This window comes from Pseudophryne corroboree, chromosome 3 (assembly GCF_028390025.1).
Source record: "Pseudophryne corroboree isolate aPseCor3 chromosome 3, aPseCor3.hap2, whole genome shotgun sequence".
NCBI classification, from domain to species: Eukaryota; Metazoa; Chordata; class Amphibia; order Anura; family Myobatrachidae; genus Pseudophryne; species Pseudophryne corroboree.
In genome coordinates, this window is record NC_086446.1 from 6,828,950 (window position 1) to 6,855,950 (window position 27,001).

Sequence of the window (27,001 nt, forward strand, 5' to 3'; positions counted from 1 at the left end):
TGTGAAATGTCCCTATATAAACATCAACCTTATAAATTGAAGATTTTTCAAAGTACAATGCATAATTCTGAATTACTTTGTGGAGCGAGCACGCGCAGCGGCCGTACTGCACGTGCGCACCCTGGGGAGCCCAGTGAGATACTATAAGCATCTCATTGGCTGCCATTGCCTCTGCCTGATTGACAGGCAGAGGCGGTCACGGGGTGGGACTGTTGGGGAAGAGGGGGCGGGCCACGGCACCTGCGTGATGTCACACACAGCCGCTACGACCTGGGATTTGGCTAGTAGCTCATCCCCTGCATGCGGGAGCTGCGCAGGTAGGGAGCTACTCACCAGGTACAAAATCATTGCCGCCGTGCGATGATTTTGTACCTGTGCGGGGGAAGGGGTGGGGTGTAGAGCCTGACATGCGGGGCGGTCTAGCCCTGTGCTGGGCGAATCCCCACATGTCAGAGTAACTGATTGTAGATGTGATAAATTTAGCTGTGAACATCATATCATGGGCCCTCATTCCGAGTTGTTCGTTCGCAAGGCGATTTTAGCAGAGTTGCTCGCGCTAAGCCGCCGCCTACTGGGAGTGTATCTTAGCTTCTTAAAATTGCGACCGATGTATTCGCAATATTGCGATTACAAACTACTTAGCAGTTTCAGAATAGCTTCAGACTTACTCGGCATCTGCGATCAGTTCAGTGCTTGTCGTTCCTGGTTTGACGTCATAAACACACCCAGCGTTCGCTCAGACACTCCCCCAGTTCTCCAGCCACTCCTGCGTTTTTTCCGGAAACGGTAGCGTTTTCATCCACACGCCCATAAAACGCTGTGTTTCCGCCCAGTAACACCCATTTCCTGTCAATCACACTACGATCGCCGGAGCGAAGAAAAAGCCGTGAGTAAAAATACTATCTTCATAGCAAAATTACTTGGCGCAGTCGCAGTGCGAACATTGCGCATGCGTACTAAGCAGAAAACCGCTGCGATGCGATGAAATTTACCGAGCGAACAACTCGGAATGAGGGCCATAGTTCTTATCAGCACACCAATTGAAGTAAGAATTCCAGACTCTGCAATAGATCCGGGCAGATGCCTGTTTGCGGGCTTTCAACATAGTTTGGATGACCACCTCAGAAAATCCTTTTGTCCTTAGGAGTGAAGCTTCAAAAGCCACTCCGTCAAAGCCAGCCTTGCCAGATCTGGGAAGACACAAGGGCCCTGGACGAGGAGGTCTGGTCGTTTAGGAAGTAGAAGAGGACGCTCTGTTGATAGACCCTGTAGGTTTGAGAACCAATGCCATCTGGGCCACGCTGGAGCAACTAGAAGTAGTATTCCTCCTTCTTGTTTGAACTTCCGCAGTACCTTGGGCAGGAGTGACACCGGAAGGAACACGTATGGCAGCCGAAAGTTCCATGGAACTGCCAGAGCATCCACGAACGCTGCTTGAGGATCCCTTGTTCTTGATCCGAAGACCGGAACTTTGGGCTTGTGTCGAGACGCCATCAGGTCTACATCTGGTAGGCCCCACTTGTCCACCAGCAGTTGAAAGACTACCGGATGAAGACTTCACTTTCTGATGTGCACGTCCTGACGACTGAGGAAGCCCGCTTCTCAGTTGAGGACACCCGGAATGAACACTGCCGATATTGCTGGCAGATGGTGTTCCGCCGATTGAAGGATTTTTTACACTTCCAACACTGCCATGCGGCTTCGAGTGCCATCTTGATGGTTGATGTATGCCACCGTGGTGGCGTTGTCTGATTGTACTTGAACAGGCCTGTTCTGTATCTGAGGCAGGGCAAGAGTCAAAGCATTGAACACTGCCCGCAGTTCCAGAATGTTTATCGGGAGGAGAGATTCCTCCTTGGTTGTCACGGTCCGGCGGGAGACTGTGCAGAGGAGCCGGCTCTTACCTGTCCGGTCCCTTTGGAGAGGACCAGCTGGCGGAGGTGCGGGCTGCTGGCGTCGGGCAGGGTGTGCTGGGAGGACAGGCAGGGGCACTGTTTGGCAGCTCAGCAGACTGGCAGCATGTTAGCAGTGTTGCTGTGGAGCAGGGCTTCTGTGAACAGGCTGGGCTGTGTTCCCGGTGGCCATCTTGGATGTGGGCAAAAAGCCTGTCTTGCCCACACTTCACCAATTTATCACTTCCCTGTGGGCAATTAGCTCTAGCAGCTGCTATAGGACAGGAAGGCCTGGAGGAGGGAAATTGCCAGTGCAACGTCTTTCACAGTATCTGTGAAGCTAGTTATCTGTGCTCCTGCAGCATCTCCAGTGTCAGGTTCTTGTTACAGCAAATTACCCAAGCCTCCTGATTTAGCCTTACGCAGACTGCCGACTCTGTTCCCGTGTCCTTCCCAGCTACCTGTTCTGGACACCGCAGTAACCAGCCTTTGGAATTTCTCCTTAAAGTACTGGGCCACGGTTCCGGTATCCTCAGCCACCCGCTAACCTACAGTAGTATCTCTATTCACCTGTCTTTGGCGAACTCTGTTAAACTATTCCAAGTAATAAACGCGCAAGACCTTCATCCGTCCGGCTCGTTTGTTATTCAGAGATCCAAGTGCACCAGAATCATCTTCCCAAAATCCGGATCCACAAGAATCCTCAGACGTGACAGTTTGCACTGGCCATATGGATCCAGGAACTGGACAGGATTCTGGCTCGGATCTCCTACACAGCATAGCGAGGTGTCTGGAGGGATTGGAAAATTTACAGCGACATTTGGCGCAGTGCCTCCAGGAGATATCCACTCGGCAGGATTCCATCCAAGCCTCTCTAGCGAATACTACTCCTGTCCGTCATCCGGAGTCACAAGTTTCTCAGGCCGTTCTGGCGTCATTGGGGTCCTCACCGTCCTCTCTCCGTTTGCCAACCCCCAACAAGTTCGACGGGAACTCTAAACTCTGTCGTGGATTCCTTAATCAGTGCGATGTGCACTTTACGTTACAGTCAGCCAATTTCCCAACGCAAAAGGCGAAGGTGGCGTACATAGTCTCCTTACTCTCAGGGGCAGCCCTGGAATGGGTCTCACCACTCTGGGAAAGAGATGATGCTCTGCTGAGTGACTATCCAAAATTCCTAGCCACTTTTAGGAAGATCTTTGATGAACCGGGACGCTCGACATCAGCATCCATTGAGATTATGCGTCTACGCCAAGGGAATAGGCCAGTCGGCCAGTATATCATTCAGTTTCAAACCTACGCCTCTGAACTGCAATGGAATGAGGAAGCTTTGGTTGCAGCGTTTTGGAGTGGCCTTTCTGACCATTTGAAGGATGATCTAGCGACTCGAGACTTACCACCAAAACTGGATGACCTCATTTCATTATGTAACAAAGTCGATCTACGATTCCGGGAGAGGCAGGCCGAAAAAAGCAAGGGCGATCGCTATCGTTTCCGCCCTGTACCTCTGGCACCCCCTTCCCTAGCAGTAGATTCTCCTGACGAACCCATGCAGCTGAATCGGGCCCGACTTACTCCTGAGGAGCGCCAGAAACGGCGGCGAGAAAATTTGTGTCTTTACTGTGGAGCACCGGGACACATGGTGGCATCATGCCCGGGAAACTCCCGCTCCTAACTGGGCTAGGAGACACCAGGTTAGGAGTCTTGTCTCGGTCTCCAAAATCCTCTGAACCTACTCTACCAGTCACTATTGAACTCTCGCAAGGTACTAAGTCCATTCTCTCTCTTTTAGATACAGGAGCAGCAGAGAATTTCATCACAGCCCATCTGGTTCAGCAGCTTCAGATCCCTGTGCGAGATTTGTCCCGTTCCATTTCGTTATCTGCGGTTGATGGAAGCCGTATTCCTGGTGGAGTAATTTCTCAACGGACTCTTCCTATTTCAGTTGATATCGGTGCTCTTCATAAAGAGCAATTGGAACTTTTAGTTATACCCAAGGCATCACATGAAATTGTCCTGGGTTACCCTTGGTTTAGTAGGCATAACCCGCATATCGATTGGCACTCCATGCAAATCTTATCCTGGGGGAAGACTTGTTTGACCTCTTGTTTGCCGTGTATCAAACCACTCAATAAAACCCTTGTCACATCACCCCCGCAGATTCCGTCTCAGTACGCTTCCTTCTCCGATGTCTTCAGTAAACAGGGAGTAGATATCTTGCCACCCCATGGGAAATGGGACTGTCCTATAGACCTCGAACCAAGGAAAGATCCACCCAGAGGTCGGACCTACCCTTTATCAATTCCAGAAACTAAGGCTATGTCCGAGTATATCCGAGAAAACTTGGCCAAGGGGTTCATTCGGTCATCTACCTCACCAGCCGGAGCTGGCTTCTTCTTTGTCCAGAAAAAAGATGGGGGGTTAAGACCATGTATAGATTACTGGGGCCTGAATAACATCACGGTAAAAAATCGTTACCCTCTACCCCTCATTTCTGAATTATTTGATCGAGTCAAGGGAGCGTCCATCTTCTCCAAACTAGACCTAAGAGGAGCCTACAATCTGATCAGGATACGAGCAGGCGACGAATGGAAAACCGCGTTTAATACCAGGGATGGTCATTTTGAATATCTCGTCATGCCATTTGGTCTGAGTAACGCCCCTGCCGTATTCCAAAATTTCGTCAATGAAATTTTCCGAGACCTTCTATATCAATCTGTCGTGGTCTATCTGGACGACATCTTAATCTTTTCCCCAGACCTTGGCACACATCGACGACACGTCCTAGAGGTTCTACGTAGACTACGGGAGAATCATCTGTATTGCAAGCTAGAGAAATGCATCTTCGAGCAGGTTTCAGTTCCCTTTCTAGGGTATATAATTTCAGGCTCCGGATTACAGATGGATCCGGAGAAAGTACAAGCCATATTGAACTGGTCAAGACCTTCCTCTCTTAAAGCGGTGCAGCGTTTCCTAGGGTTCTCTAACTACTATCGGAAATTTATTAGAGGATTCTCCGCCTTGGTAGCCCCCATCACCGCTCTTACTCGAAAAGGAGCAGACCCATCTCATTGGTCCCCAGAGGCATAGTCCGCTTTCCATCTGCTTAAACAAGCATTCATATCAGCACCAGTATTAAGGCAACCAGATATAAATAAACCCTTTTTTCTCGAAGTGGATGCCTCCTCAGAAGCGGTAGGAGCAGTACTCTCTCAAAAGGTACGAAGATCACAAGTTCCATCCTTGTGGTTACTTCTCGAAGAAGTTTCTCCCCGCCGAGAAGAACTACACTATCGGGGAGCAGGAGTTGTTGGTAGTCAAGCTAGCCCTAGAGGAATGGCGATATCTCCTGGAAGGAGCTAACTTCCCTATTACCATTTATACAGATCATCGGAACTTAACCTTCCTGAAAGATCTACAATGTCTGAGTCCGCGTCTTGCTCGTTGGACCATGTTCTTCTCCCGCTTTTCGTTCATCCTGACTTATCGGCCCGGTTCACAGAATCTAAAAGCAGATGCTCTGTCACGGTCCACTACCTCCATTGAATCTGAAGAACCTCCTCAAACACACCCCGTCCTAGATGCAAAAGTTTTTGCCTCCACTCGTCTACAACCTCCTGCAGGGAAAGCTTTTGTCACGCCCCAACTACGGAAGAAACTCATATCTTGGGCTCACACTTCCCGATTTTCAGGTCATCCAGGTGTTCACAAGACAATGGAATTTCTGCAAAGATCCTATTGGTGGCCCACGCTGAAAGCAGATGTGACAGCCTTCATTTCCTCCTGCGTTAAGTGTGCCCAACACAAAGTCTCTCGGCAACCTCCAGCTGGGAAGTTACTGCCTCTTTCTGTACCCTTTCAACCGTGGTCCCATTTATCAATGGACTTCATAACAGATTTACCATCTTCTAGAGGCTACACTACAATCTGAGTGGTGATAGACCGATTCTCCAAAATGTCCCACTTTGTACCATTGAAGAAATTACCAACAGCATCTGAATTGGCCCATCATTTCATTTCCGAGATTTTCAGGCTTCACGGTCTTCCCACCGAAATAGTGTCTGATCGAGGGGTGCAATTTGTAGCAAAGTTCTGGAAATCCCTTTGCACAGCCTTATAAATCAAATTGCAGTATTCCACAGCCTATCTTCCACAGTCCAACGGTTCCACGGAACGAGTTAATCAAGATTTGGAGATCTTTCTACGCATTCACCTTTCCTCTTCTCAGGATGATTGGGTAGAACATTTACCTTGGGCTGAGTTCACCCACAACAATACTTACCATTCTTCTACTGGGCTTACACCCTACCTCATTGTTTACGGAGCCCATCCTAAAGTTCCAGCATTTCAAAGTCTACCGGCACTCGATTTACCAGCAGTGGAAACTTCCCTCAAGCGTTTTTTGAACATCTGGAATCAGGTTCATACCAATCTTCAATAGGCTTCTCTTCGTTACAAGAAATGGGCTGATAGAAAACGAAGAACAATTCCTAGTCTCAAGGTAGGAGACCAAGTTTGGCTTTCTACAAAGAACTTACGCTTACGAGTACCTTCAATGAAGTTTGCCCCCCGCTTTATAGGTCCTTTTCCAATTGTGGGAATAATGAATCCAGTGGCTTAGAAACTCAAACTACCCCCTTACCTCAAAATTCCTTCTTCTTTCCATGTTTCCTTGCTAAAACCTTTAGTTTTGAACCGATTTCGGAGACTGTTACCACAACCACCCAAAGTACTTACCCAGAGTGGAATAGAGTTTGAGGTTAAAAAGGTACTTGACTCCCGAATTCGTTATGGCCGGTTACAGTACCTATTGGACTGGAAAGGATATGGTCTGGAGGAACGGTCCTGGGAGTACGCAACAGATGTTCATGCCCCAGCATTAGTTCGCAAATTTCATTCTGAACATCCAGAGAAGCCGAAATTGTGTCCAGGGGCCACTCTAAAGAGGGGGGGTAATGTCACGGTCCGGCGGGAGACTGTGCAGAGGAGCCGGCTCTTTCCTGTCCGGTCCCTTTGGAGAGGACCAGCTGGCGGAGGTGCGGGCTGCTGGCGTCGGGCAGGGTGTGCTGGGAGGACAGGCAGGGGCACTATTTGGCAGCTCAGCAGACTGGCAGCATGTTAGCAGTGCTGCTGTGGAGCAGGGCTTCTGTGAACAGGCTGGGCTGTGTTCCCGGTGGCCATCTTGGATGTGGGCAAAAAGCCTGTCTTGCCCACACTTCACCAATTTATCACTTCCCTGTGGGCAATTAGCTCTAGCAGCTGCTATAAGACAGGAAGGCCTGGAGGAGGGAAATTGCCAGTGCAACGTCTTTCACAGTATCTGTGAAGCTAGTTCTCTGTGCTCCTGCAGCATCTCCAGTGTCAGGTTCTTGTTACAGCAAATTACCCAAGCCTCCTGATTTAGCCTTACGCAGACTGCCGACTCTGTTCCCGTGTCCTTCCCAGCTACCTGTTCTGGACACCGCAGTAACCAGTCTTCGGAATTTCTCCTTAAAGTACTGGGTCACGGTTCCGGTATCCTCAGCCACCCGCTAACCTACAGTAGTATCTCTATTCACCTGTCTTTGGCGAACTCTGTTAAACTATTCCAAGTAATAAATGCGCAAGACCTTCATCCGTCCCGCTCGTTTGTTATTCAGAGATCCAAGTGCATCAGAATCATCTTCCCAAAATCCGGATCCACAAGAATCCTCAGATGTGACATTGGTCGACCGACTCTGGAGAGAGTGTTGCTCCAGTAACGCGCCCCAACCCCCCAGACTGGCATCTGTAGTCAGTAGGACCCAGTTGGGAATCCAGAAGGGACAGCCCTTGTTCAACTTCTGGTCCTGTAACAACCAGCTCAGTGACAGACGAACTTCTGGAGTCAAGGAGATCATTTGAGACCTGATCTGATGAGGCAGGCCATCCCACTTGGAAAGGATTAACCTCTGTAGAGGGCGGGAATAAAATTAAGAGTACTCTACCATGTCGAAAGCCGACACCATGAGGCCTAGTACTTGCATTGCAGAGTGTATCAACACCCTTGGGCGAGAGAGGAAGTAGCTGATCCTGTCCTGAACTTTTAGGACTTTCTCTGGAGACAGAAAAAGTCTTTGGCTGTGTGTGTCCAGCAGTGCCCCCGGGTGCACCATGCTCTGAGCAGGGACCAGTGAAGACTTCTTCCAGTTGACGAGCCATCCGTGGGATTGTAGGAAGTGGACCGTCAGTTGCAGATGACTGAGGAGGACATCTTGGGAGTTCACCAGGATTAGCAAGTCGTCCAGATACGGCAGGATCCTGATTCCCTGACGACGGAGATGAGCCGTCATCACGGCCATAGCCTTGGTGAAGATCCGAGGAGCCGTGGACAGTCCAAACGGCAGAGCCTGGAATTGATAATGTAGGTTGCCAATAGCAAACTGCAGAAATTGCTGATACAATATGGCAATAGGTATATGCAGATAAGCATCTTGTATATCCAGGGATACCATATAGTCTCCGGGTTCCATGGCTAGTACAAATCGAGCACAGTGTTTCCATATGGAACTTGGACACTCTCACAAATTTGGTCAATGATTTGAGGTTGAGTATAGGCCAGAAAGACCCATTGGGTTTCGGGACTAGAAACATGGTCGAGTAGTGACCTCTGCCTCTCTGGGACAGGGGTACCGGCACTACCACTACTGTATCCAGGAGGGAATTCACAACCAGGTGTAGAGCTTGCGCCTTCAACGGGTCCGAAGGAATAACCATCGTGCAGAACTGGCGAGGGGGACGTCCATTGAAAGGACTGTGTACCCGTGAGAGACAACTTCTCGCACCCATGTGTCTGAAGTGGTCCTTAACCAGACTTGGGTGAACTGCAGAAGTCGGCTCCCACCCTGGGATCCCCCAGGGGGAGGGCCGCCCCGTCATGCAGCAGGGTTGTAATGTTTGGAAGCAGGCTGACGGGCAGCCCAGGATTGTTTTGCTTTGGGCTTAGTGGTTTTGGGAGCACGAGCTTGTCTCGGGTACGTCTGACCATTTGCCTTCCCTTGATGTCTAAAGGAGGCAGCTCTTCCTCTATTGCCTGAACCCATGCTTCAATTCCTTTTGCGGCCCAGGAGGCTGCTATAGTGGGTCTATATACAGCACCTGTATGGGAGTAAATAGACTTCAGGCATCCCTCCACACGCTTATCTGTCGGTTCCTTCAGTGAGGTGACAGTGGTGACAGGCAGAGTAGATGACACCACAAGACAGGAGACATCGGAATCCACCGGCGGTGGGGTTTCCCACTGTCAGAGACTGGGTGAGTGTCAGAGACTTGGTGCAGAATCTGGAATTTGGGATCAATGTCAGGGTCCTGTTGAATGTCAGAGACTTGGTGCAGAATATGGAACGTGGGGTCAGGTACCAAGTAGTTGACGTTACCCAGAACGGAGGCGCGGAGTCTAACACGCAGGGAGGTTTTCACCAGGGAACCCCGCAAGGGGATATGGGCTTCGCGGCTCCCGACGTGCAGGTCGCGGCCCCCTGTCTGGGTCACTTGATACCTGAACTGGACTAGAGTTATGTCAAAGTTGTATGATAGTCCAGATGTATGTGACAAAACGCAGGGGTACGCAGGAACAAGCAGGAACTCTAGGAGAGACACAGGAGGTAGCAGTACACGGAAGGACTGGGGTGCAGACACTTAGAGACAGGGTAATGGTAGTCGGCAGACTAAGTTCGTTAGCAAGATGGTGAAGCTGGAATTCAATGCAGGAGCAAGGCAAAACCCACTGGACAGATAGCTGGAACCAGAGACATGAACCATGGAGCTGAACACAGGAAGCATGAGCTATAACTGGCAATTCATCTTGGGATGGAGAGGCTTAAAAGAACAAGCTGGACCAATTAGCTGAGAGCACCAGACAGGCCCCCAGTGATTGATATATCATGCGGCTGCAGTGCAGACTGAGCAGGCTGACAGACTAAATAGTAGGATTCAGGTAACCAGCTGTAATTACAGAATGCAGACACCTGTGGAGTCAGTTGCTGAATGCAGGAGGCAGTGGGAGAGGACTATGTAGGACCTAGCTGTGACCTGTAGTTCCACAAACTGAAGCAGAGGTAAGTCATAAGAATAACCAGCAAAACATGAGTAATATTAGTTAATGAGTTACTCCACATAAGCTGTGCAGGTAGTAGCCTAATTACCAGGAACAACCAGATATACAGAGAAGAGAGAGCAGCAGCTGCACCCAGGTGCTTAATCAATGCTGAAAGCTGAACTGACAGATTTGCTGCTGCTGCACATGACACCCACTTGTTACTGAACTCAGCATGGACAGGATAACGAGCTAGCATCTTTTTAGACAGAGAGAATTTCTTTCCTGGAGAAGACCAGGGTTCCTGACGTATATGTCTACTAAATGGTCAGAATGCGGTAAGACTACTTTAGCAACCTTCTGACGTTTACATTTATCAGGTTTCCTAGACACTGTAGTGGGATCTACATCATCATCGATTTGTAGAATCTGTTTAATAGCCTCCACTAGGTCAGGGACATCAACCTGAGTTGTAGGTTCTCGTCAGAAGCAGCTGTATCAGTGTCTGACGGATCAGTATATTCCCCATCCTCATCAGAAGTATCATCTGAGATATTAGTGGATTATGAGGAGGAAGCAGCCGCTTAGATGACCCCTTGACCCCAGAGGGACGTGGGGTAGATTTTTGTCTAACCAAAGATTGAGTCAATTGTTGTATCTGGGTAGAGAGTGTCCGCCCAGGGCGGATTTAACACAGGGACAATATGTGGCTGTAATGGCACAGGAGGTCCCATAAGGGGAGTAAGGTGTGTCACAAGCATATTAAGCATATTTGAGAGCGCCGCTCAAGGCAGTTCCTGATTGGCTGCAGGAGCAGCGGGCTGACTGGGAGATGTATGGCACGTATTACACAAACCATCTTTCAAAACTTCCCCCTCAGGCAAATACTTGGTGCATGCGCTGCTTGATGCAGGAGCGTCCGCAGATTTACCGCCCTTTGTGGCAGACATTATAGTGAATATAACTGAAGAGCTTAACAGTACGATACAGCCAGACAAGTACAATACCTGCAAATAAATCCCCTATGTATGTGACAGTTAATACAGGACACAAGCAGAGAATAAATGCGGTATGAGGTGACTAAAATACCCAGTAGAATAGACTTAACTGTAAATACTGTGCAGCATTATATAATAGACCCTGAAGCACCTAGTCCCTTAGGGTACAGAATACAGTGATAGCTATAGGTGGGAAACACTGAAAGTGAGATCCACACAGCAGATACAGGCACACACAGTCACAGTGACAATGCAGATAATTATTTTAGTCAGACAATAAAACTGGACTTGTGTGTATATATATATATATATATATATATATATATATATATAGGAAAAGGAATAGGGGTACTAGCGACCTACAGTGTCTAATAGAACAATAAATATGAAGAATATGGCAGGATACGTTCTTGTAAGAAGTAAAAAATGTGTTTATTTATACAAAATATTACTTAAAAAAGTGGGCTAAAACAATACAGGCATAGGATGTTACTAAAACTGCATCAAATTATAACTAGAAAAAAGGCACAATAAAAAGCAAAGAGCAACAATCTAATAGGATAAGAATATGGTGCTTATCTTAAAAATGGAGGATCAATTAAGGTTCCCCCCAACGCGTTTCGTCCGTCAGACCCCTTGATGAAGTCTGACGGACGAAACGCGTTGGATGTACCTCAAGTGATCCTCCATTTTTAAGGTAAGCACCATATTCTTATCCTATTAGATTGTTGCTTTTAGCTTTTTATTGTGCCTTTTTTCTAGTTATAATTTGATGCAGTTTTAGTAACATCCTATGCCTGGAATGTTTTAGCTCACTTTTTTTTTAATGTGTTTTTATTGAAGCAATGTATATATCAGCGAACAGAATACAATTATCATTCAGGAAGTTGTACATATTATTCATCTGTCACAATAAACGTTGACTATTAACACCATCCAGTTGGCTTTTGTTTGTGGCGTCTGGGATCGAAAACATGCAAATGTACATGCTACAGTTTTTGTACATACTCTCCGTAGCACGGTGGAATAACAACATAAAAGTACAGTAAAACAGTTGTTTCTGCCAAGTGGCTAAAAAGCCCAATATATACATACAGCAATCCAAAAAAGAGAAAAGAAAAAGTAAAAATTAATAGAATTAGCGTCCGCACCAGTCCCCCTACTCCCCAGGACATAAAAAAAGGAGGGCACTACAGGGCAATAGGAGTATCCCCCCCCCCCCATCACCCTGGTCATGTACCACAGATTATTCATTAAAGATTGATGGAGTTGCGACTTTAGAGGGGCAGACAACATGGCCACATAACTTTTCCAAACATCAAAAAAACGTTTCTGCTTTATTGTCCTTTTCGAACATCATCCCCACCCACTCCATCCTGAACAGATAGAACAACTTTGTTTTGAATAAAGTCAGTGACGGGGGTTCTGGGTGGATCCAAACCTGCAGAATGGATTTCAGGGTTGTAGCGCTAACGGCTAACAACAACTTTTTGGTGCCATTGGACAGTCGTTGATTGTTTGGGAAGATACCAAAAAGTGCCCATTCTGGAGTTAGTTGTAAGTAGTTTACTAAGTGTTCCACTACATATCTACGAATTTGCACCCAAAACCCCTTAATCAATGGGCAAAGCCATAAGCATTGGTAAAGATTAGCTTGGGACCCACCACATTTCCAACAATCATGAGAAGGAGAAAGACTTGTCAGGAATCGTCTATGGGGGGCAAGGTATGTCCTGTGTAAAACATTAAGAAACATTTCCTTATATCTTGCTGACGGGAGGGTCGTGCATGCCATGGTTTTCCAGGCCGCTAAGCCTTCCGACCGCATTGAAAAATCTACAACTAGTCTGAGGTGTTTGTAGGTGATCGAAATGGCCTTCTTAGTCATAGGAGTTTGTTGGAGCAGGGCATCAACCGGGTTGTGCCAGTCCACTGGGGAGAGATGTCCAACCACCTCTCCTACATAGTGTTGAGCTAGTAAGAAAGCTATTGGGTATGGCTCTACCACTGGAAACTTAGCAGCTGCCTCCTGGAACGTCAAGGGCCTCCCTCTTCGGGTGTCAACCAGACACCCAATATTAAGAATTTCACCCCCTCTCCAAATGTTATACGGGAAATATGCGTTTCCACTCTGAAAGTCCAGGTTATCTATAAACAGAAGGAAAAGGGACTTATGCGCATTCACGTTATGCTGACGCCTCAAACCCACCCATAAGTTTCTGACATACCACAAAAGCGGGTTCTCCTTGACTTGAGCTGAGACTTCTCGGTCACTCGTATGTAGGAAGCTGACCAAGTCTCTGCCCCGCAAGAACTCTCTTTCCAAATCCGTGTTAGCGTAATTATCCTGGTTATGTAACCAATTACCAAGATATCTCATCTGAGCCGCCTGAGAATACCAAACCACATTAGGGAAGTTCAGACCTCCGTTACTAGCCGTCTGTTGCAGTTTAAGTAAACTGATTCGTGGCTTTTTCCCCTGCCATATGAATTTTCTAAACAAAAAATTTAGATATGGAACGTCCTTAGACGAGATCATACACGGAAGGGTTTGAATAATATACATAAGGCGAGGGAAGGACACCATTTTGTCTAGATTGACTCTCCCCAGATATGACAGCTGTAATGAATTCCAGCCCTCCAGCTCAACAGCTATCTTTCGTATAATAGGGGTGAAGTTTAAACTATATAACAGTCCCGGAAGTCGAGGAATCCTAACGCCCAGGTATGATATGGAGTCAGACGTCCATGTTAAAGGTAAATTGCCCATTCCTTCCCTTGCAAAGTTCCCAGAACCCAATCTGAGTGCCACCGATTTCGATCAGTTGATACAATAGCCCGAAACGTTTCCGTATGCTTGTAAAAGTAAAAAAATGGGAGGTAATGATTCTGACGGGTTACCTATGTACAACAACACGTCGTCGGCAAATGCAGTCAGCTTAATCTCCCTTCGCCCTATCTTGATTCCTTTGAACTGGACATAATTTTGCAAGATGCGCAGTAACGGATCTATCGCCAAGTTAAATAAAAGTGGGGACAGCGGGCAGCATTGACGCGCGCCCCTGTTCATAATAATCGGGTAACTACTTGAGCCATTTATCAAGAGGGTTGTGGAGGGGAAAGTATACAGGTATTGTATTGTTTTGATAAAGTCTGGATAGAAATTCCTACGACGTAACACCGGAAATAGATGGGGCCACAGCACTGTGTCAAAGGCCTTTGTCGTGTCAAGGCTCAGCAAAATATTTTTGGACAGGTGCGATTGCGCAGAGATAACGCTGGCCGCCACTGCTGCTCGCACCGCTTTCACCGAGTGTTTATCTCTAACAAATCCTAGTTGATGAGGGGTCAAAGCGTGAGGCAAAATCGTTTGTAATCTATCTGAAAGTATTTTGGCAAACAATTTAATGTCAGTGTTTAGTAAAGTAATAGGCCTGTAGGAGTTCACTGACTGGGGATCCTGAGTAGGTTTAGGGATCAGGATAGTGTGAGCAGTGTTAAAATGGTGAAACGGTGTGTGGTGTTGCATAATATCGTTAAATAATTCAAGTAGTGTGGGTGCAATATGCGGATGAAGAATTTTATAGAACTCATTGGACAGGCCATCCGGCCCCGGAGACTTATGCAGATGAAGATTCGATATTGCCGCATCCACCTCTGAAGTTGTGATAGGCGCAATCAGTGCCTCAGCCTGAGTTTGTGACAGCAAAGGTAAATCCGCTCGTCTCAGCAACCCGTCATGCGCCTCACTATCGAAAGATAGACTGGAATACAGGCTAGTAAAATAAGATTCAAAGTGGTCCACAATTGCCCTAGAGTCTGTCTCTAATAGCCGTTATGTAACGGGCAGGGCTCCGTCTTTTGTACATAGTAGCCAGAAGACGTCCCGTCTTGTTTCCCCATTGGTAATACATGTATCGGGAAAAATAAGAATTTACTCACCGGTAATTCTATTTCTCGTAGTCCGTACTGGATGCTGGGGACTCCGTAAGGACCATGGGGAATAGACGGCTCCGCAGGAGACTGGGCACATCTAAAGAAAAATTTAGGACTATCTGGTGTGCACTGGCTCCTCCCCCTATGAACCTCCTCCAAGCCTCAGTTAGGACACTGTGCCCGGAAGAGCTGACACAATAAGGAAGGATTTTGAATCCCGGGTAAGACTCATACCAGCCACACCAATCACACCGTATAACTCGTGATAGGAACCCCGGTTAACAGTATGATAACAACGGAGCCTCTGAACAGATGGCTCGCAATAACAACCCGATTTGTGTAACAATAACTATTTACAAGTATTGCAGACAATCCGCACTTGGGATGGGCGCCCAGCATCCACTACGGACTACGAGAAATAGAATTACCGGTGAGTAAATTCTTATTTTCTCTGACGTCCTAGTGGATGCTGGGGACTCCGTAAGGACCATGGGGATTATACCAAAGCTCCCAAACGGGTGGGAGAGTGCAGATGACTCTGCAGCACCGAATGAGAGAACTCCAGGTCCTCCTCAGCCAGGGTATCAAATCTGTAGAATTTTGCAAACGTGTTTGCCCCTGACCAAGTAGCAGCTCGGCAAAGTTGTAAAGCTGAGACCCCTCGGGCAGCCGCCCAAGATGAGCCCACCTTCCTCGTGGAATGGGCCTTTACAGATTTAGGCTGCGGTAATCCCACCACAGAATGCGCCATCTGAATAGTGCTACAAATCCAGCGCGCGATAGTCTGCTTAGAAGCAGGAGCACCCAGCTTGTTGGGTGCATACAGGATAAACAGCGAGTCAGTTTTCCTGACTCCAGCCGTCCTGGAAACATAAATTTTCAGGGCCCTGACTACGTCCAGTAACTTGGAATCCTCCAAATCCCTTGTAGCCGCAGGCACCACAATAGGTTGGTTCAAGTGAAAAGCTGATACCACCTTCGGGAGAAACTGAGGACGAGTCCTCAACTATGCCCTATCCATATGGAAAATCAGATAATGGCTTTTACAGGACAAAGCCTCCAATTCTGACACACGCCTGGCCGAAGCCAGGGCCAACAGCATGACCACTTTCCACGTGAGATATTTCAAATCCACAGTCTTAAGTGGCTCAAACCAATGTGATTTCAGGAACTCCAAAACCACATTGAGATCCCAAGGTGCCACTGGGGGCACAAAAGGTGGCTGAATATGCAGAACTCCTTTGACAAAAGTCTGAACTTCAGGCAGTGAAGCCAGTTCTTTCTGGAAGAAAATCGACAGAGCCGAAATCTGGACCTTAATGGACCCCAATTTGAGGCCCAACGTCACCCCTGCTTGCAGGAAATGCAGGAATCGACCCAGTTGAAATTCCTCCGTTGGGGCCTTCCTGGCCTCACACCAAGCAACATATTTCCGCCAAATGCGGTGATAATGTTTTGCAGTGACATCCTTCCTGGCTTTGATCAGGGTAGGGATGACTTCCTCCGGAATGCCTTTTTCCTTCAGGATCCGGTGTTCAACCGCCATGCCGTCAAACGCAGCCGCGGTAAGTCTTGGAACAGGCAGGGCCCCTGCTGCAGCAGGTCCCGCCTGAGCGGTAGAGGCCATGGGTCCTCTGAATGCATCTCTTGAAGTTCTGGTTACCAAGCTCTTCTTGGCCAATCCGGAACCACGAGTATAGTTTTCACTCCTCGCCTTCGTATTATTCGCAGTACCTTGGGAATGAGAGGCAGAGGAGGAAACACATAAACCGACTGGTACACCCACGGTGTTACTAGGTCGTCCACAGCGATCGCCTGAGGGTCCCTTGACCTGGCGCAATATCTTTTTAGCTTTTTGTTGAGGCGGGACGCCATCATGTCCACCTGTGGTCTTTCCCAACGGTTTACCAACATTTTGAAGACTTCTGGATGAAGTCCCCATTCTCCCGGGTGGAGGTCGGTTCTGCTGAGGAAGTCTGCTTCCCAGTTGTCCACTCCCGGAATGAACACTGCTGTCAGTGCTAACACATGATTTTCCGCCCATCGGAGAATCCTTGTGGCTTCTGCCATTGCCCTCCTGCTTCTTGTGCCGCCCTGTCTGTTTACATGGGCGACCGCCGTGATGTTGTCTGATTGGATCAGTACCGGCTGGTTCTGAAGCAGGGGCCTTGCTTGGCTTAGGGCATTGTAAATGGCCCTTAGCTCCAGAATATTTATGTGAAGTGAAATCTCCTGATTTGACCACAGTCCTTGGCAATTTCTTCCCTGTGTGTCTGCACCCCAGCCCCGAAGGCTGGCATCCGTGGTCACCAGGACCCAGTCCTCTATTCCGAATCTGCGGCCCTCTAGTAGATGAGCCCTCTGCAGCCACCACAGCAGCGACAGCCTGGTCCTTGCCGACAGGGTTATCCGCTGCTGCATCTGGAGATGGGACCCGGACCATTTGTCCAACAGGTCCCACTGGAAAGTCCTTGCGTGGAACCTTTCGAATGGAATTGCTTCATACGAAGCTACCATTTTTCCCAGAACTCGTGTGCATTGATGTACCGACACCTGTCCTGGTTTTAGGAGGTTTCTGACTAGAGATGACAACTCCTCGGCTTTTTCCACTGGAAGAAACACTTTTTTCTGGTCTGTGTCCAGAATCATTCCCAGGAACAGAAGACATGTCGTCGGGACCAGCTGTGACTTTGTAATATTGAGAATCCAGCCGTGCTGTTGCAGCACTTCCCGAGAAAGTGCTACCCCCACTACCAACTGTTCCTTGGACCTCGCCTTTATCAGGAGATCGTCCGAGTACGGGATAATTAAAACTCCCTTCTTGCGAAGGAGTATCATCATTTCGGCCATTACCTTGGTAAAGACCCTCGGTGCCATGGATAACCCAAACGGCAGCGTCTGGAACTGATAGTGACAGTCCTGTACCACAAATCTGAGGTGCTCCTGGTGAGGAGGGTAAATGGGGACATGCAGGTACGCATCCTTGATGTCCAGGGAGACCATGTAATCCCCCTCGTCCAGGCTCGCAATAACCGCCCTGAGCGATTCCATCTTGAACTTGAATCTTTTGATATATGTGTTCAAGGATTTTAAATTTAAGATGGGTCTCACCGAACCGTCCGGTTTCGGTACCACAAACATTGTGGAATAGTACCCCTTTCCTTGTTGAAGGAGGGGTACCTTGACAATCACTTGCTGTGAATACAGTTTTTGAATAGCCACCAACACTGCCTCCCTGGCAGGGGGAGTTGCCGGTAAGGCAGATTTTAGGAAACGGCGGGGGGGGGGGACACGTCTCGAATTCCAGCCTGTACCCCTGAGATACTACTTGAAGGACCCAGGGATCCACCTGTGAGAGAGCCCACTGTGCGCTGAAATTTCTGTGACGGGACCCCACCGTACCCAGGTCCGCCTGAGCAGCCACAGCGTCATGCTGTGGACATATCCAGACGCAGGGAAGGACTTCTGCTCTTGGGAACTAGCTGTGTGCTGCAGCTTTTTCCATCTACCTTTGCCTCTCAGCAGAAAGGATGAGCCTCTAGCCCTCTTGCTTTTCTGGGGCCGAAAGGACTGTACCTGATAATACGGTGCTTTATTTTGCTGTGGGGTAGCCTGTGGCAAAAAAGTCGATTTGCCAGCAGTAGCTGTGGAAACAAGGTCTGAAAGACCATCCCCAAACAGTTCCACCCCCTTATAGGGCAAAACTTCCATGTGCCGTTTTGAGTCGGCATCGCCTGACCATTGCCGAGTCCATAACCCCCTTCTGGCGGCAATGGACATAGCGCTTATTTTTGATGCCAGCCGGCAAATATCCCTCTGTGCATCACGCATGTATAAGACGGCGTCTTTTATATGCTCTATCGTCAGCAAAATATTGTCCCTATCCATAGTATCAATATTATCCGACAGGGAATCCGACCACGCAGCTGCAGCACTGCACATCCATGCCGATGCAATAGCTGGTCTCAATATAATGCCCGTGTGTGTGTAAATAGCTTTTAGGGTAGTTTCCTGCTTTCTATCAGCAGGTTCCTTCAGGGCGACCGTATCCAGAGACGGTAGTGCCACCTTTTTTGATAAACGTGTCAGCGCTTTATCTACCCTAGGGGGTGTTTCCCAACGTGACCTATCCTCTGGCGGGAAAGGGTACGCTGCCAATAACCGTTTAGAAATTATCAATTTCTTATCGGGGGAAGTCCACGCTTCCTCACACACCTCATTTAATTCCTCAGATGCAGGAAAAACTACTGGTAGTTTTTTCTCACCAAACATAATACCCTTTTTGGTGGTACCTGGGGTATTATCAGAAATGTGTAATACATTTTTAATTGCCTCAATCATGTAACGGGTGGACCTATTGGAGGGTACACTAGTCTCATCGTCGTCGACACTGGAGTCGGTATCCGTGTCGACATCTGTGTCTGTCATCTGATGTAGCGGGCGTTTTGATGACATTTGAGACGCTGGAACAGGCACAAGCTGAGTAGCCGGCTGTCCTATGTCGTCAAACCTGTTATGTAAGGAGTTGACACTGTCACGTAATTCCTTCCATAAGTCCATCCACACAGGTGTCGATCCCGCAGGGGGTGACATCACATTCACAGGCATTTGCTCCGCCTCCACGTCATTTTCCTCATCATACATGTCGACACAGCAGTACCGACACACAGCACACACACAGGGAATGCTCTGACAGAGGACAGGACCCCACAAAGCTCTTTGGGGAGACAGAGGGAGAGTATGCCAGCACACACCAGAGCGCTATATACCACAGGGATATCCCCTATAAAGAGTGTTTTCCCTTATAGCTGCATATAAATCTTTTTTGCCCCCCCTCTCTTTTTTACCCTGTACCCATCAGTGACCGCAGTGTGTGGTGTGTATGAGGAGCAATGGCGCACAGCTGCAGTGCTGTGCGCTACCTTGGAGAAGACAGAAGTCTTCAGTCGCCGATTTTCCGGACCTTCTTGCTTCTGGCTCTGTAAGGGGGACGGCGGCGCGGCTCCGGGAACGGACGACGAGGTCGGGTCCTGTGTGCGATCCCTCTGGAGCTAATGGTGTCCAGTAGCCTAAGAAGCCCAAGCTACCACCACTTAGGTAGGTTCGCTTCTTCTCCCCTTAGTCCCTCGTTGCAGTGACCCTGTTGCCAGCAGGTCTCACTGTAAAATAAAAAACCTAAACTATACTTTCTTTCTAGGAGCTCAGGAGAGCCTCTAGTGTGCATCCAGCTCGGCCGGGCACAGAAATCTAACTGAGGCTTGGAGAAGGGTCATAGGGGGAGGAGCCAGTGCACACCAGATAGTACTAAATCTTTCTTTAGATGTGCCCAGTCTCCTGCGGAGCCGTCTATTCCCCATGGTCCTTACGGAGTCCCCAGCATCCACTAGGACGTCAGAGAAATACTATATCTTTCTTGGCCTGGGACAATAAAAAGTAATTCAATAATTGTTTAGCTTGAGTGTATTTGTGTAGTGAGTCCTCCGTTGACAATGAAAGGTGCTCATGGAGGGCCTCGGACATGGATGTATGTAATGAGCGGTTGGTAGCTGTGGACTCTCTTTTGTGTCTAACTACATATTTAGTTATTTGGCCTCTGAGAACCGCTTTGGCCGCACCCCAAAAAATATGTGGTCTGTCCCAGTAGTCTAAGCTGTCGTCCAAATAATTCAACCAATGGCTCGTGAGAAATTTCCGAAAGTCATCCGACTTGTATAAATAACTAGGAAACCGCCAAAATCTAGTGACGTCTGAATGTGCAGTCCTTTCTAAAGTTAGGGTAACGGGAGCATGGTCGGATATTAAGATATTGTGTATATCAGTATTCTTCACGCACGTCAATAAGGAGTCCGCTATCAACACAGCGTCTATTCTGGACCATGAGCGGTGCACGTTAGAGTAAAATGTGTACGACTTGTCTGTGGGGTTCAGCAGCCGCCATATATCTGTGAGCTGGAGGGTGGTCCTCATCAATAGCAGCTGTTTCCACAATGGGGAAGTCAAATTTATTGGGGGAGGCCTTTTATCTAGAGTAGGGTCATTTACAGAGTTAAAATCGACCCCTATTACCAAAGCAAAGTTGTCCCTCTGCGAGAGTAGGCCCATCAGGTCCTGTATAAAACCTACAGTCCCCACATTAGGCACATAGACGTTCACTAAGGTGTACTTTGTTCCCCAAATTTCTATGTCTAATATCAAATATCGGCCTTCACTATCTTGAATTGAATTTAAAATGGTGTAATTCAGGTTTTTGTGAAATAAGATGGCAACCCCCCTCGCCTTTCTATGATAATCAGCCGAAATACAGCCATCTATCCATGGAGCTCTAAGAGGGGAATCCGCACGTCCAGCCAATGCGTTTCCTGCAAAAAATCAATGTGGGGACGGAATCTCTTCAAGTGTGTTACCATCCGCTTCCGCTTAACAGTTTAGTCCCCCAACATTCCAAGAGATTACCTTAAAACCAGAACCAGTGAGAGCCACAGGGTGTGAGTGAGGATCATGAGTGGAATTAGCCAATACCTATATGAGGGTGCATGGGTCAGTTATCCACTCCCTGTCCCAGCAAGCAGGGAGCCGCGGATAGATATTACAAAGCGCGCGTGGGCAACCCACGCCACGGGGAGGGGAGACCAGGCGCAGACTGAACAAAAAGCATAACAAAAAATCAATACATTGCTTCAAACATTTTCTAACTATTTTTCCAAACCACACTAACCAAACAAGCGTCCTTAGTATGAGTGACACTTGTGTTGAACCTAAAAACATAAGATAAATGTGAGAACAAATCGACCAAGTAGCTCTAATAAGTATGTATAACCATTTTATACTAAGCGGGAAAATTAGAATAAATTACACATGTGCAAGTTAAGGAGTATCTGGACTTCTGGGATCAAGCATTCTAGTAACATAAGATTTGGCTTCACTCAGGTCTGAAAAGAAAAATGTGCGCCCATTGTCGTGGATATGCAACTTGGCTGGGTACATCAATGCAAACCGAGTATTATTGTCATGGAGTAACCTCCAGACATTAGAAAACTTCAGTCGTTTCTGCGCCACAGAGGCAGAAAAATCCTGAAAAATGAGGACAGTCCTGTCCCTCACCTTCAGTTGGGAAACACTACGGTAGGAACGGAGAACTTGTTCCTTCATACGAAAATCAATAAATTTAGCGATAACCGATCTCGGTCTCGAGTCCACATCCGGCCTCGTCGGACCAATTCTGTGGGCTCTCTCTATGTGAGGCAGAAACGACCCTTCAGGAACCCCCAGTGCAGTGAAGACCTCCTGAGACAGGAATTCTGGGAGTTGCGAATCACGGACAGATTTCGGGATACCCACAAATCTCAGGTTCGAGCTCCTATCTCTATTTTCTAAGTCGTCTATCTTAGCTTGCATAGCTGCAACAACAGTTGAGTGAGAATCTGAGGCGCGCTGCAGTGTCTGCACCTGGTCCTCAGTATCGCCCATCCTCTGCTCCACTGAAGTGAGTCTAGAGGAATTTGTCTCAAGTTTAGCCAGTGTGGTGTCTAGCGCTGTCTGGATCTGTTCAAGTTTTCGATCAATAAATTGTATGTTTTCAAGTTTGCTATCTATCTGAGGCATCAAGAATTTGGATAGTTCTTGAGCCATTCTGGAAAGGGATGTCTGGTCTAATGACATATCCATGTCCGTCAGCCCATCCGGGAGGTTACCCCCCCCTGGGAGGGCGAGGGAGGATGCGATTTCCCTTGAGTCTGCTTGTTCTTACTCATTCTAGTGTTTACAGTTGATTGGGATGATCTGACAGACAAGGTCCTATGGACGTATTTGTCCATAACACACCATCCACCCTACCGCAAAGTTATGGTGGCAGTGAGGCCACGTATCCAAGTGTCGTAACCAAAGAGAACTCCTGCACAGTTATACGTCTATAATACTAGTACAATCTGCAGACGAGCAACAGAGCCACCTGGTCAAATATACATCACTACTACATGATATTAATTGTGTTGAGCCGAGAACACTTGCTCAGCAGCATTGCCCTACCGCCTATTAAACTAATAAGTCCTAACAGGCCTATGCTTGAAAACCCCCAAAAAACAAACAATTGAAACAGTAGATCTTAGGCAAGTCGCCATTCAACTGCCAGGTGTAGGCAAAAATTACAGCTGAATAGAATTGAAAAACACTGTTAGAAACACCATAGATTGCGCAGGGCAGAGAACTCTACAATGTAACTGCAGAGAAATAAATCCAATTAAATGTAACTGAACAGTACAACAACAAATAGCCACTAGATGGCAATATAGCCTGAGAGACTATGGACTAATATGACCATAATGATCCCCACTATACCTTGAGCCTGTGCTCTGTGGGGCAGAATCAAACAGTAATAATAATTACAATATCGAAAGTGGGCAAAAAAAAGGAAAAAACAAAAACAAAAAAGAAAGAAAAGTAAATCAAGCAAGGCATAACAATACAAACATTAATAAGAGAGTGGAGTAGAGGCAATTGGCCAGCTGGCAATAACTAAATGTAAAGGGATCCACACAAGTTCACCCGGGATTAATGCAGTCCCAGCAACTGGATCTAGCAGCCAGTGATCCGTCGTAGACCTTTAAACAGTGCAAGGCCAATTGTAACGGAGCACACTCCACCGATGCCCCCTTTCCAAAGCTGCAGTCAATAAAGGAAAGGCACTCCAGCGGGTCCCCCATCGCACCCCAGCGGTTTCTGGCACACAAACAACCCACCTCAACTGTCACCCCCGTTGTCCGACCACCACAGGAGGACAAGTGATTCCAGCCGTCAGAGTGGTTTCCTGGAGATCCCGGTCCTCAGGGCTTAGGAGTGAGGCTGGCAGAGGGCAGCGCTAGGGCAGTAGCAGACATCCCTCCCCCGGACTTGAAACACGAGCGACACTCACCCCCTCCACGATCAAACGGTGCCCGGCAGACTGCTCTCGGCCCCATATTTGGCCGGTGCCCACCCCGCTGTCATATTCAGGCGTTGTCCGGTGTATTCATTCACCGGGCCTCAGTCGCGGGTGGCACCCACCGCTCTGCCACGACAGCACCGTCTCCGAGGGCCTAAGCACCGCCAGGGGGAATAAAAGCAGGGGGAGCTGGAAAAGATGCAGGGGTCACTGAGCCGCTAGCAGCTGCCGTCCCGGCGCCGCACTGCAGCCAGCCGCGGGATCCTCCACACGCGCCGGGCAGAAGATCAACCAGGTAGTCAGCAGGATTCAGGAATCACAGTCTGTCACCACGGGTCTACGGATCCACACGGCCACGATCCACAAGGTTCATCACCAAGGAGCAGCAGGTAAGGCAATTTCAGCGTGAGCGACTGATGCTAGGACAGCAGAGTCCGGGTCAGCTCCGGTCGTCCACTTTTCGTGCCAGTCTGCTCACCGGCGGTCATGCAGGCCGTCTCTCTGAGGGACAGATTCCGGGGGCACACAGTCCTGTACCTCCTCTTGCAGGGTATGCCCAAGTTCCCCACAGTCCAGGGAACAGCTGGAAGGGTCACACCGGAGGATGTGGGGCAGATTGCAGGAGGATGCTTGAGGATTCTCAGCCTGCAAGACGGAGCCCATCTAAAAAGCAGCCATGCTGGATGGCCCGCCCACCTAGCCCACCTTTTTAAGTAATATTTTGTATAAACACATTTTTTACTTCTTATAAGAACGTATCCTGACAAATTCTTCATATTTATTGTTCTATTAGACACTGTAGGTCGCTAGTACCCCTATCCCTTTTCCTATATATATATATATAAAACAATGCATGGTCAGAGACCGGATGCATATATCATAATACTCGTACAATACATTCTGGTAAAGGTACACTTGTTCTTAACTAACGCTGTCTTATAATGACATGTAGAATACTTAAGTGTCTGTGAAATCACAGTGCTGATGAATCAGGCAGATATTACTTGCCCTGCAGTCCAGGAAACCAGTCGCAGCTACAGTGAGGAGATGGCGCCCAGAGTCTCAGTCAGGGAGTGAGGGAGAGTGTGAGGCAGCTCCAGGGCAGGAACAACAGCAGTAGATGGTGTCCGGAGCTGGGGGAGCGGCTACAGATCAATCGCCTTCAGATCAAGCGCCTTATCCCCTATGCTGGTCCTCACCACCGGGTACTATGGAGCCATATTGAAATGGATATATTGCTATCCGACCTGTGCTCCCATGCCCTGGTGGATATATTGGGGTCCCTGCACAGCCACAGTGTCCACACCAGCATCGCAGTCCGTCTCCTTAGACTGCGAACAGAACGCAATTTAAGGGCGGAATGGCTCCTGATGTATGAGATACACCAGAGAGTGTGGGGAGGAGACTGGTCAGATCTCTGGACTGGTAACACACAGTGACATGATGTGAGGGGGAGAGCAGGAGTATAATAGGGGCTGATGTCCCCTGATGTATGAGATACACCAAAGAGTGTGGGGAGGAGACTGGTCAGATCTCTGGCCTGGTAACACACAGTGACATGATGTGAGGGGAGAGCAGGAGTATAATAGAGGTTGATGGCTGCTGATGTCTGAGATACACCAGAGAGTGTGGGGAGGAGACTGGTCAGATCTCTGGGCTGGTGACACACAGTGACATGATGTGAGGGGGAGAGCAGGAGTGTAATAGGGACTGATGACTCCTGATGTATGAGATACACCAGAGAGTGTGGGGAGGAGACTTGTCAGATCTCTGGGCTGGTAACACACAGTGACATGATGTGAGGAGGAGAGCAGGAGTATAATAGGGGCTGATGGCACCTGATGTATGAGATACACCAGAGAGTGTGGGGAGGAGACTGGTCAGATCTCTGGGCTGGTAACACAATGACATGATGTGAGCAGGAGTATAATAGGGGCTGATGTCTCCTGATGTATGAGATACACCAGAGAGTGTGGGGAGGAGACTTGTCAGATCCCTTGGCTGGTAACACACAGTGACATGATGTGAGGGGAAGAGCAGGAGTATGATAGGGACTGATGGCTCCTGATGTATGAGATACACCTGAGAGTGTGGGGAGGAGACTTGTCAGATCTCTGGCTGGTAACACACAGTGACATGATGTGAGGGGGAGAGCAGGAGTATAATATAAACTGGTGTATCCTGTCTCCACCACTGGGCAAGGAGAATTGTGACTATTCTGTAACTAGTGTTTATTACTCACCTGTGCTGATATCTGTAGGGATCTCCTCCTCCTTACACTGCTGATCACCCCTCACATACGTATCTTCTTCTCCCTCTATAGATTCGGCCTTTATATCAGTCATAACTTCTCCCTAAACACTCAGAGAAAATCACGATTCAAAATTAGAGAGTAAACAGTATAATATCAGTGTATAAGACACACACAGCTCCTTTACAGATCATATAGTGACAGTCACTTTGGTATATTGGTGAGACCCTAAATCCCACCTACCTGATCCTCCTGTGGGATCCTGTCATTCTCCTCTGTACAATCCTGGGAATACAGAGGACGGGGACATCTCTCTGGGGTATCTCTGTTACTGGGTCCATCTGTAGGAGACACACAGTGACTGAATACAGTGTATATATGTGATTATCAGATGATGTGTGTATATAGGGGACCCCATACCTGCTCTCCCCTGTACAATACATGACAGTCTCCTCTTACCCAGTGATGTGAGGGGCCGGTGATTCTTCATCATTACGTCCTTGTACAGACCCCTGTGTTCCTCTATATACTCCACCTCCTGCATGGAGACATATACAGTGACATCCTGACACCTTATAGGAACCTGACACACACAGTGATACAGTCATCACCCAGACCCATACCCTGGTGCTACTGTATAATGTCCCATTCCCAGCAGTCACCTCTCCAGTCATCACCCAGACACATACCCTGGTGTTACCGTATAATGCCCCATTCCCAGCAGTCACCTCTCCAGTCATCACCCAGACACATACCCTGGTGTTACCGTATAATGCCCCATTCCCAGAAGTCACCTCTCCAGTCATTACCCAGACACATCCCCTGGTGTTACTGTATAATCTCCCATTCCCAGCAGTAACCTCTCCAGTCATCACCAAGACACACACCCTGGTGTTACCGTATAATGCCCCATTCCCAGCAGTCACCTCTCCAGTCATCACCCAGACACGACCC

General features: G+C 48.2%; 1 protein-coding gene across 1 annotated transcript in view; it reads right to left on the reverse strand.

The window, feature by feature from the left end:
• The window catches only part of LOC135054522 (gastrula zinc finger protein XlCGF57.1-like), a 32,936-nt gene that overhangs the window by 1,543 nt on the left and 4,392 nt on the right, over nucleotides 1-27,001 (reverse strand). The window contains exons 4-6 of the mRNA XM_063957656.1: nucleotides 26,507-26,585; nucleotides 26,291-26,388; nucleotides 26,039-26,150 (exon numbers count right to left, since the gene is read on the reverse strand). Coding sequence (XP_063813726.1) covers nucleotides 26,039-26,150; nucleotides 26,291-26,388; nucleotides 26,507-26,585 — 289 coding nt within the window. The remainder of the gene's footprint in view (nucleotides 1-26,038; nucleotides 26,151-26,290; nucleotides 26,389-26,506; nucleotides 26,586-27,001) is intronic.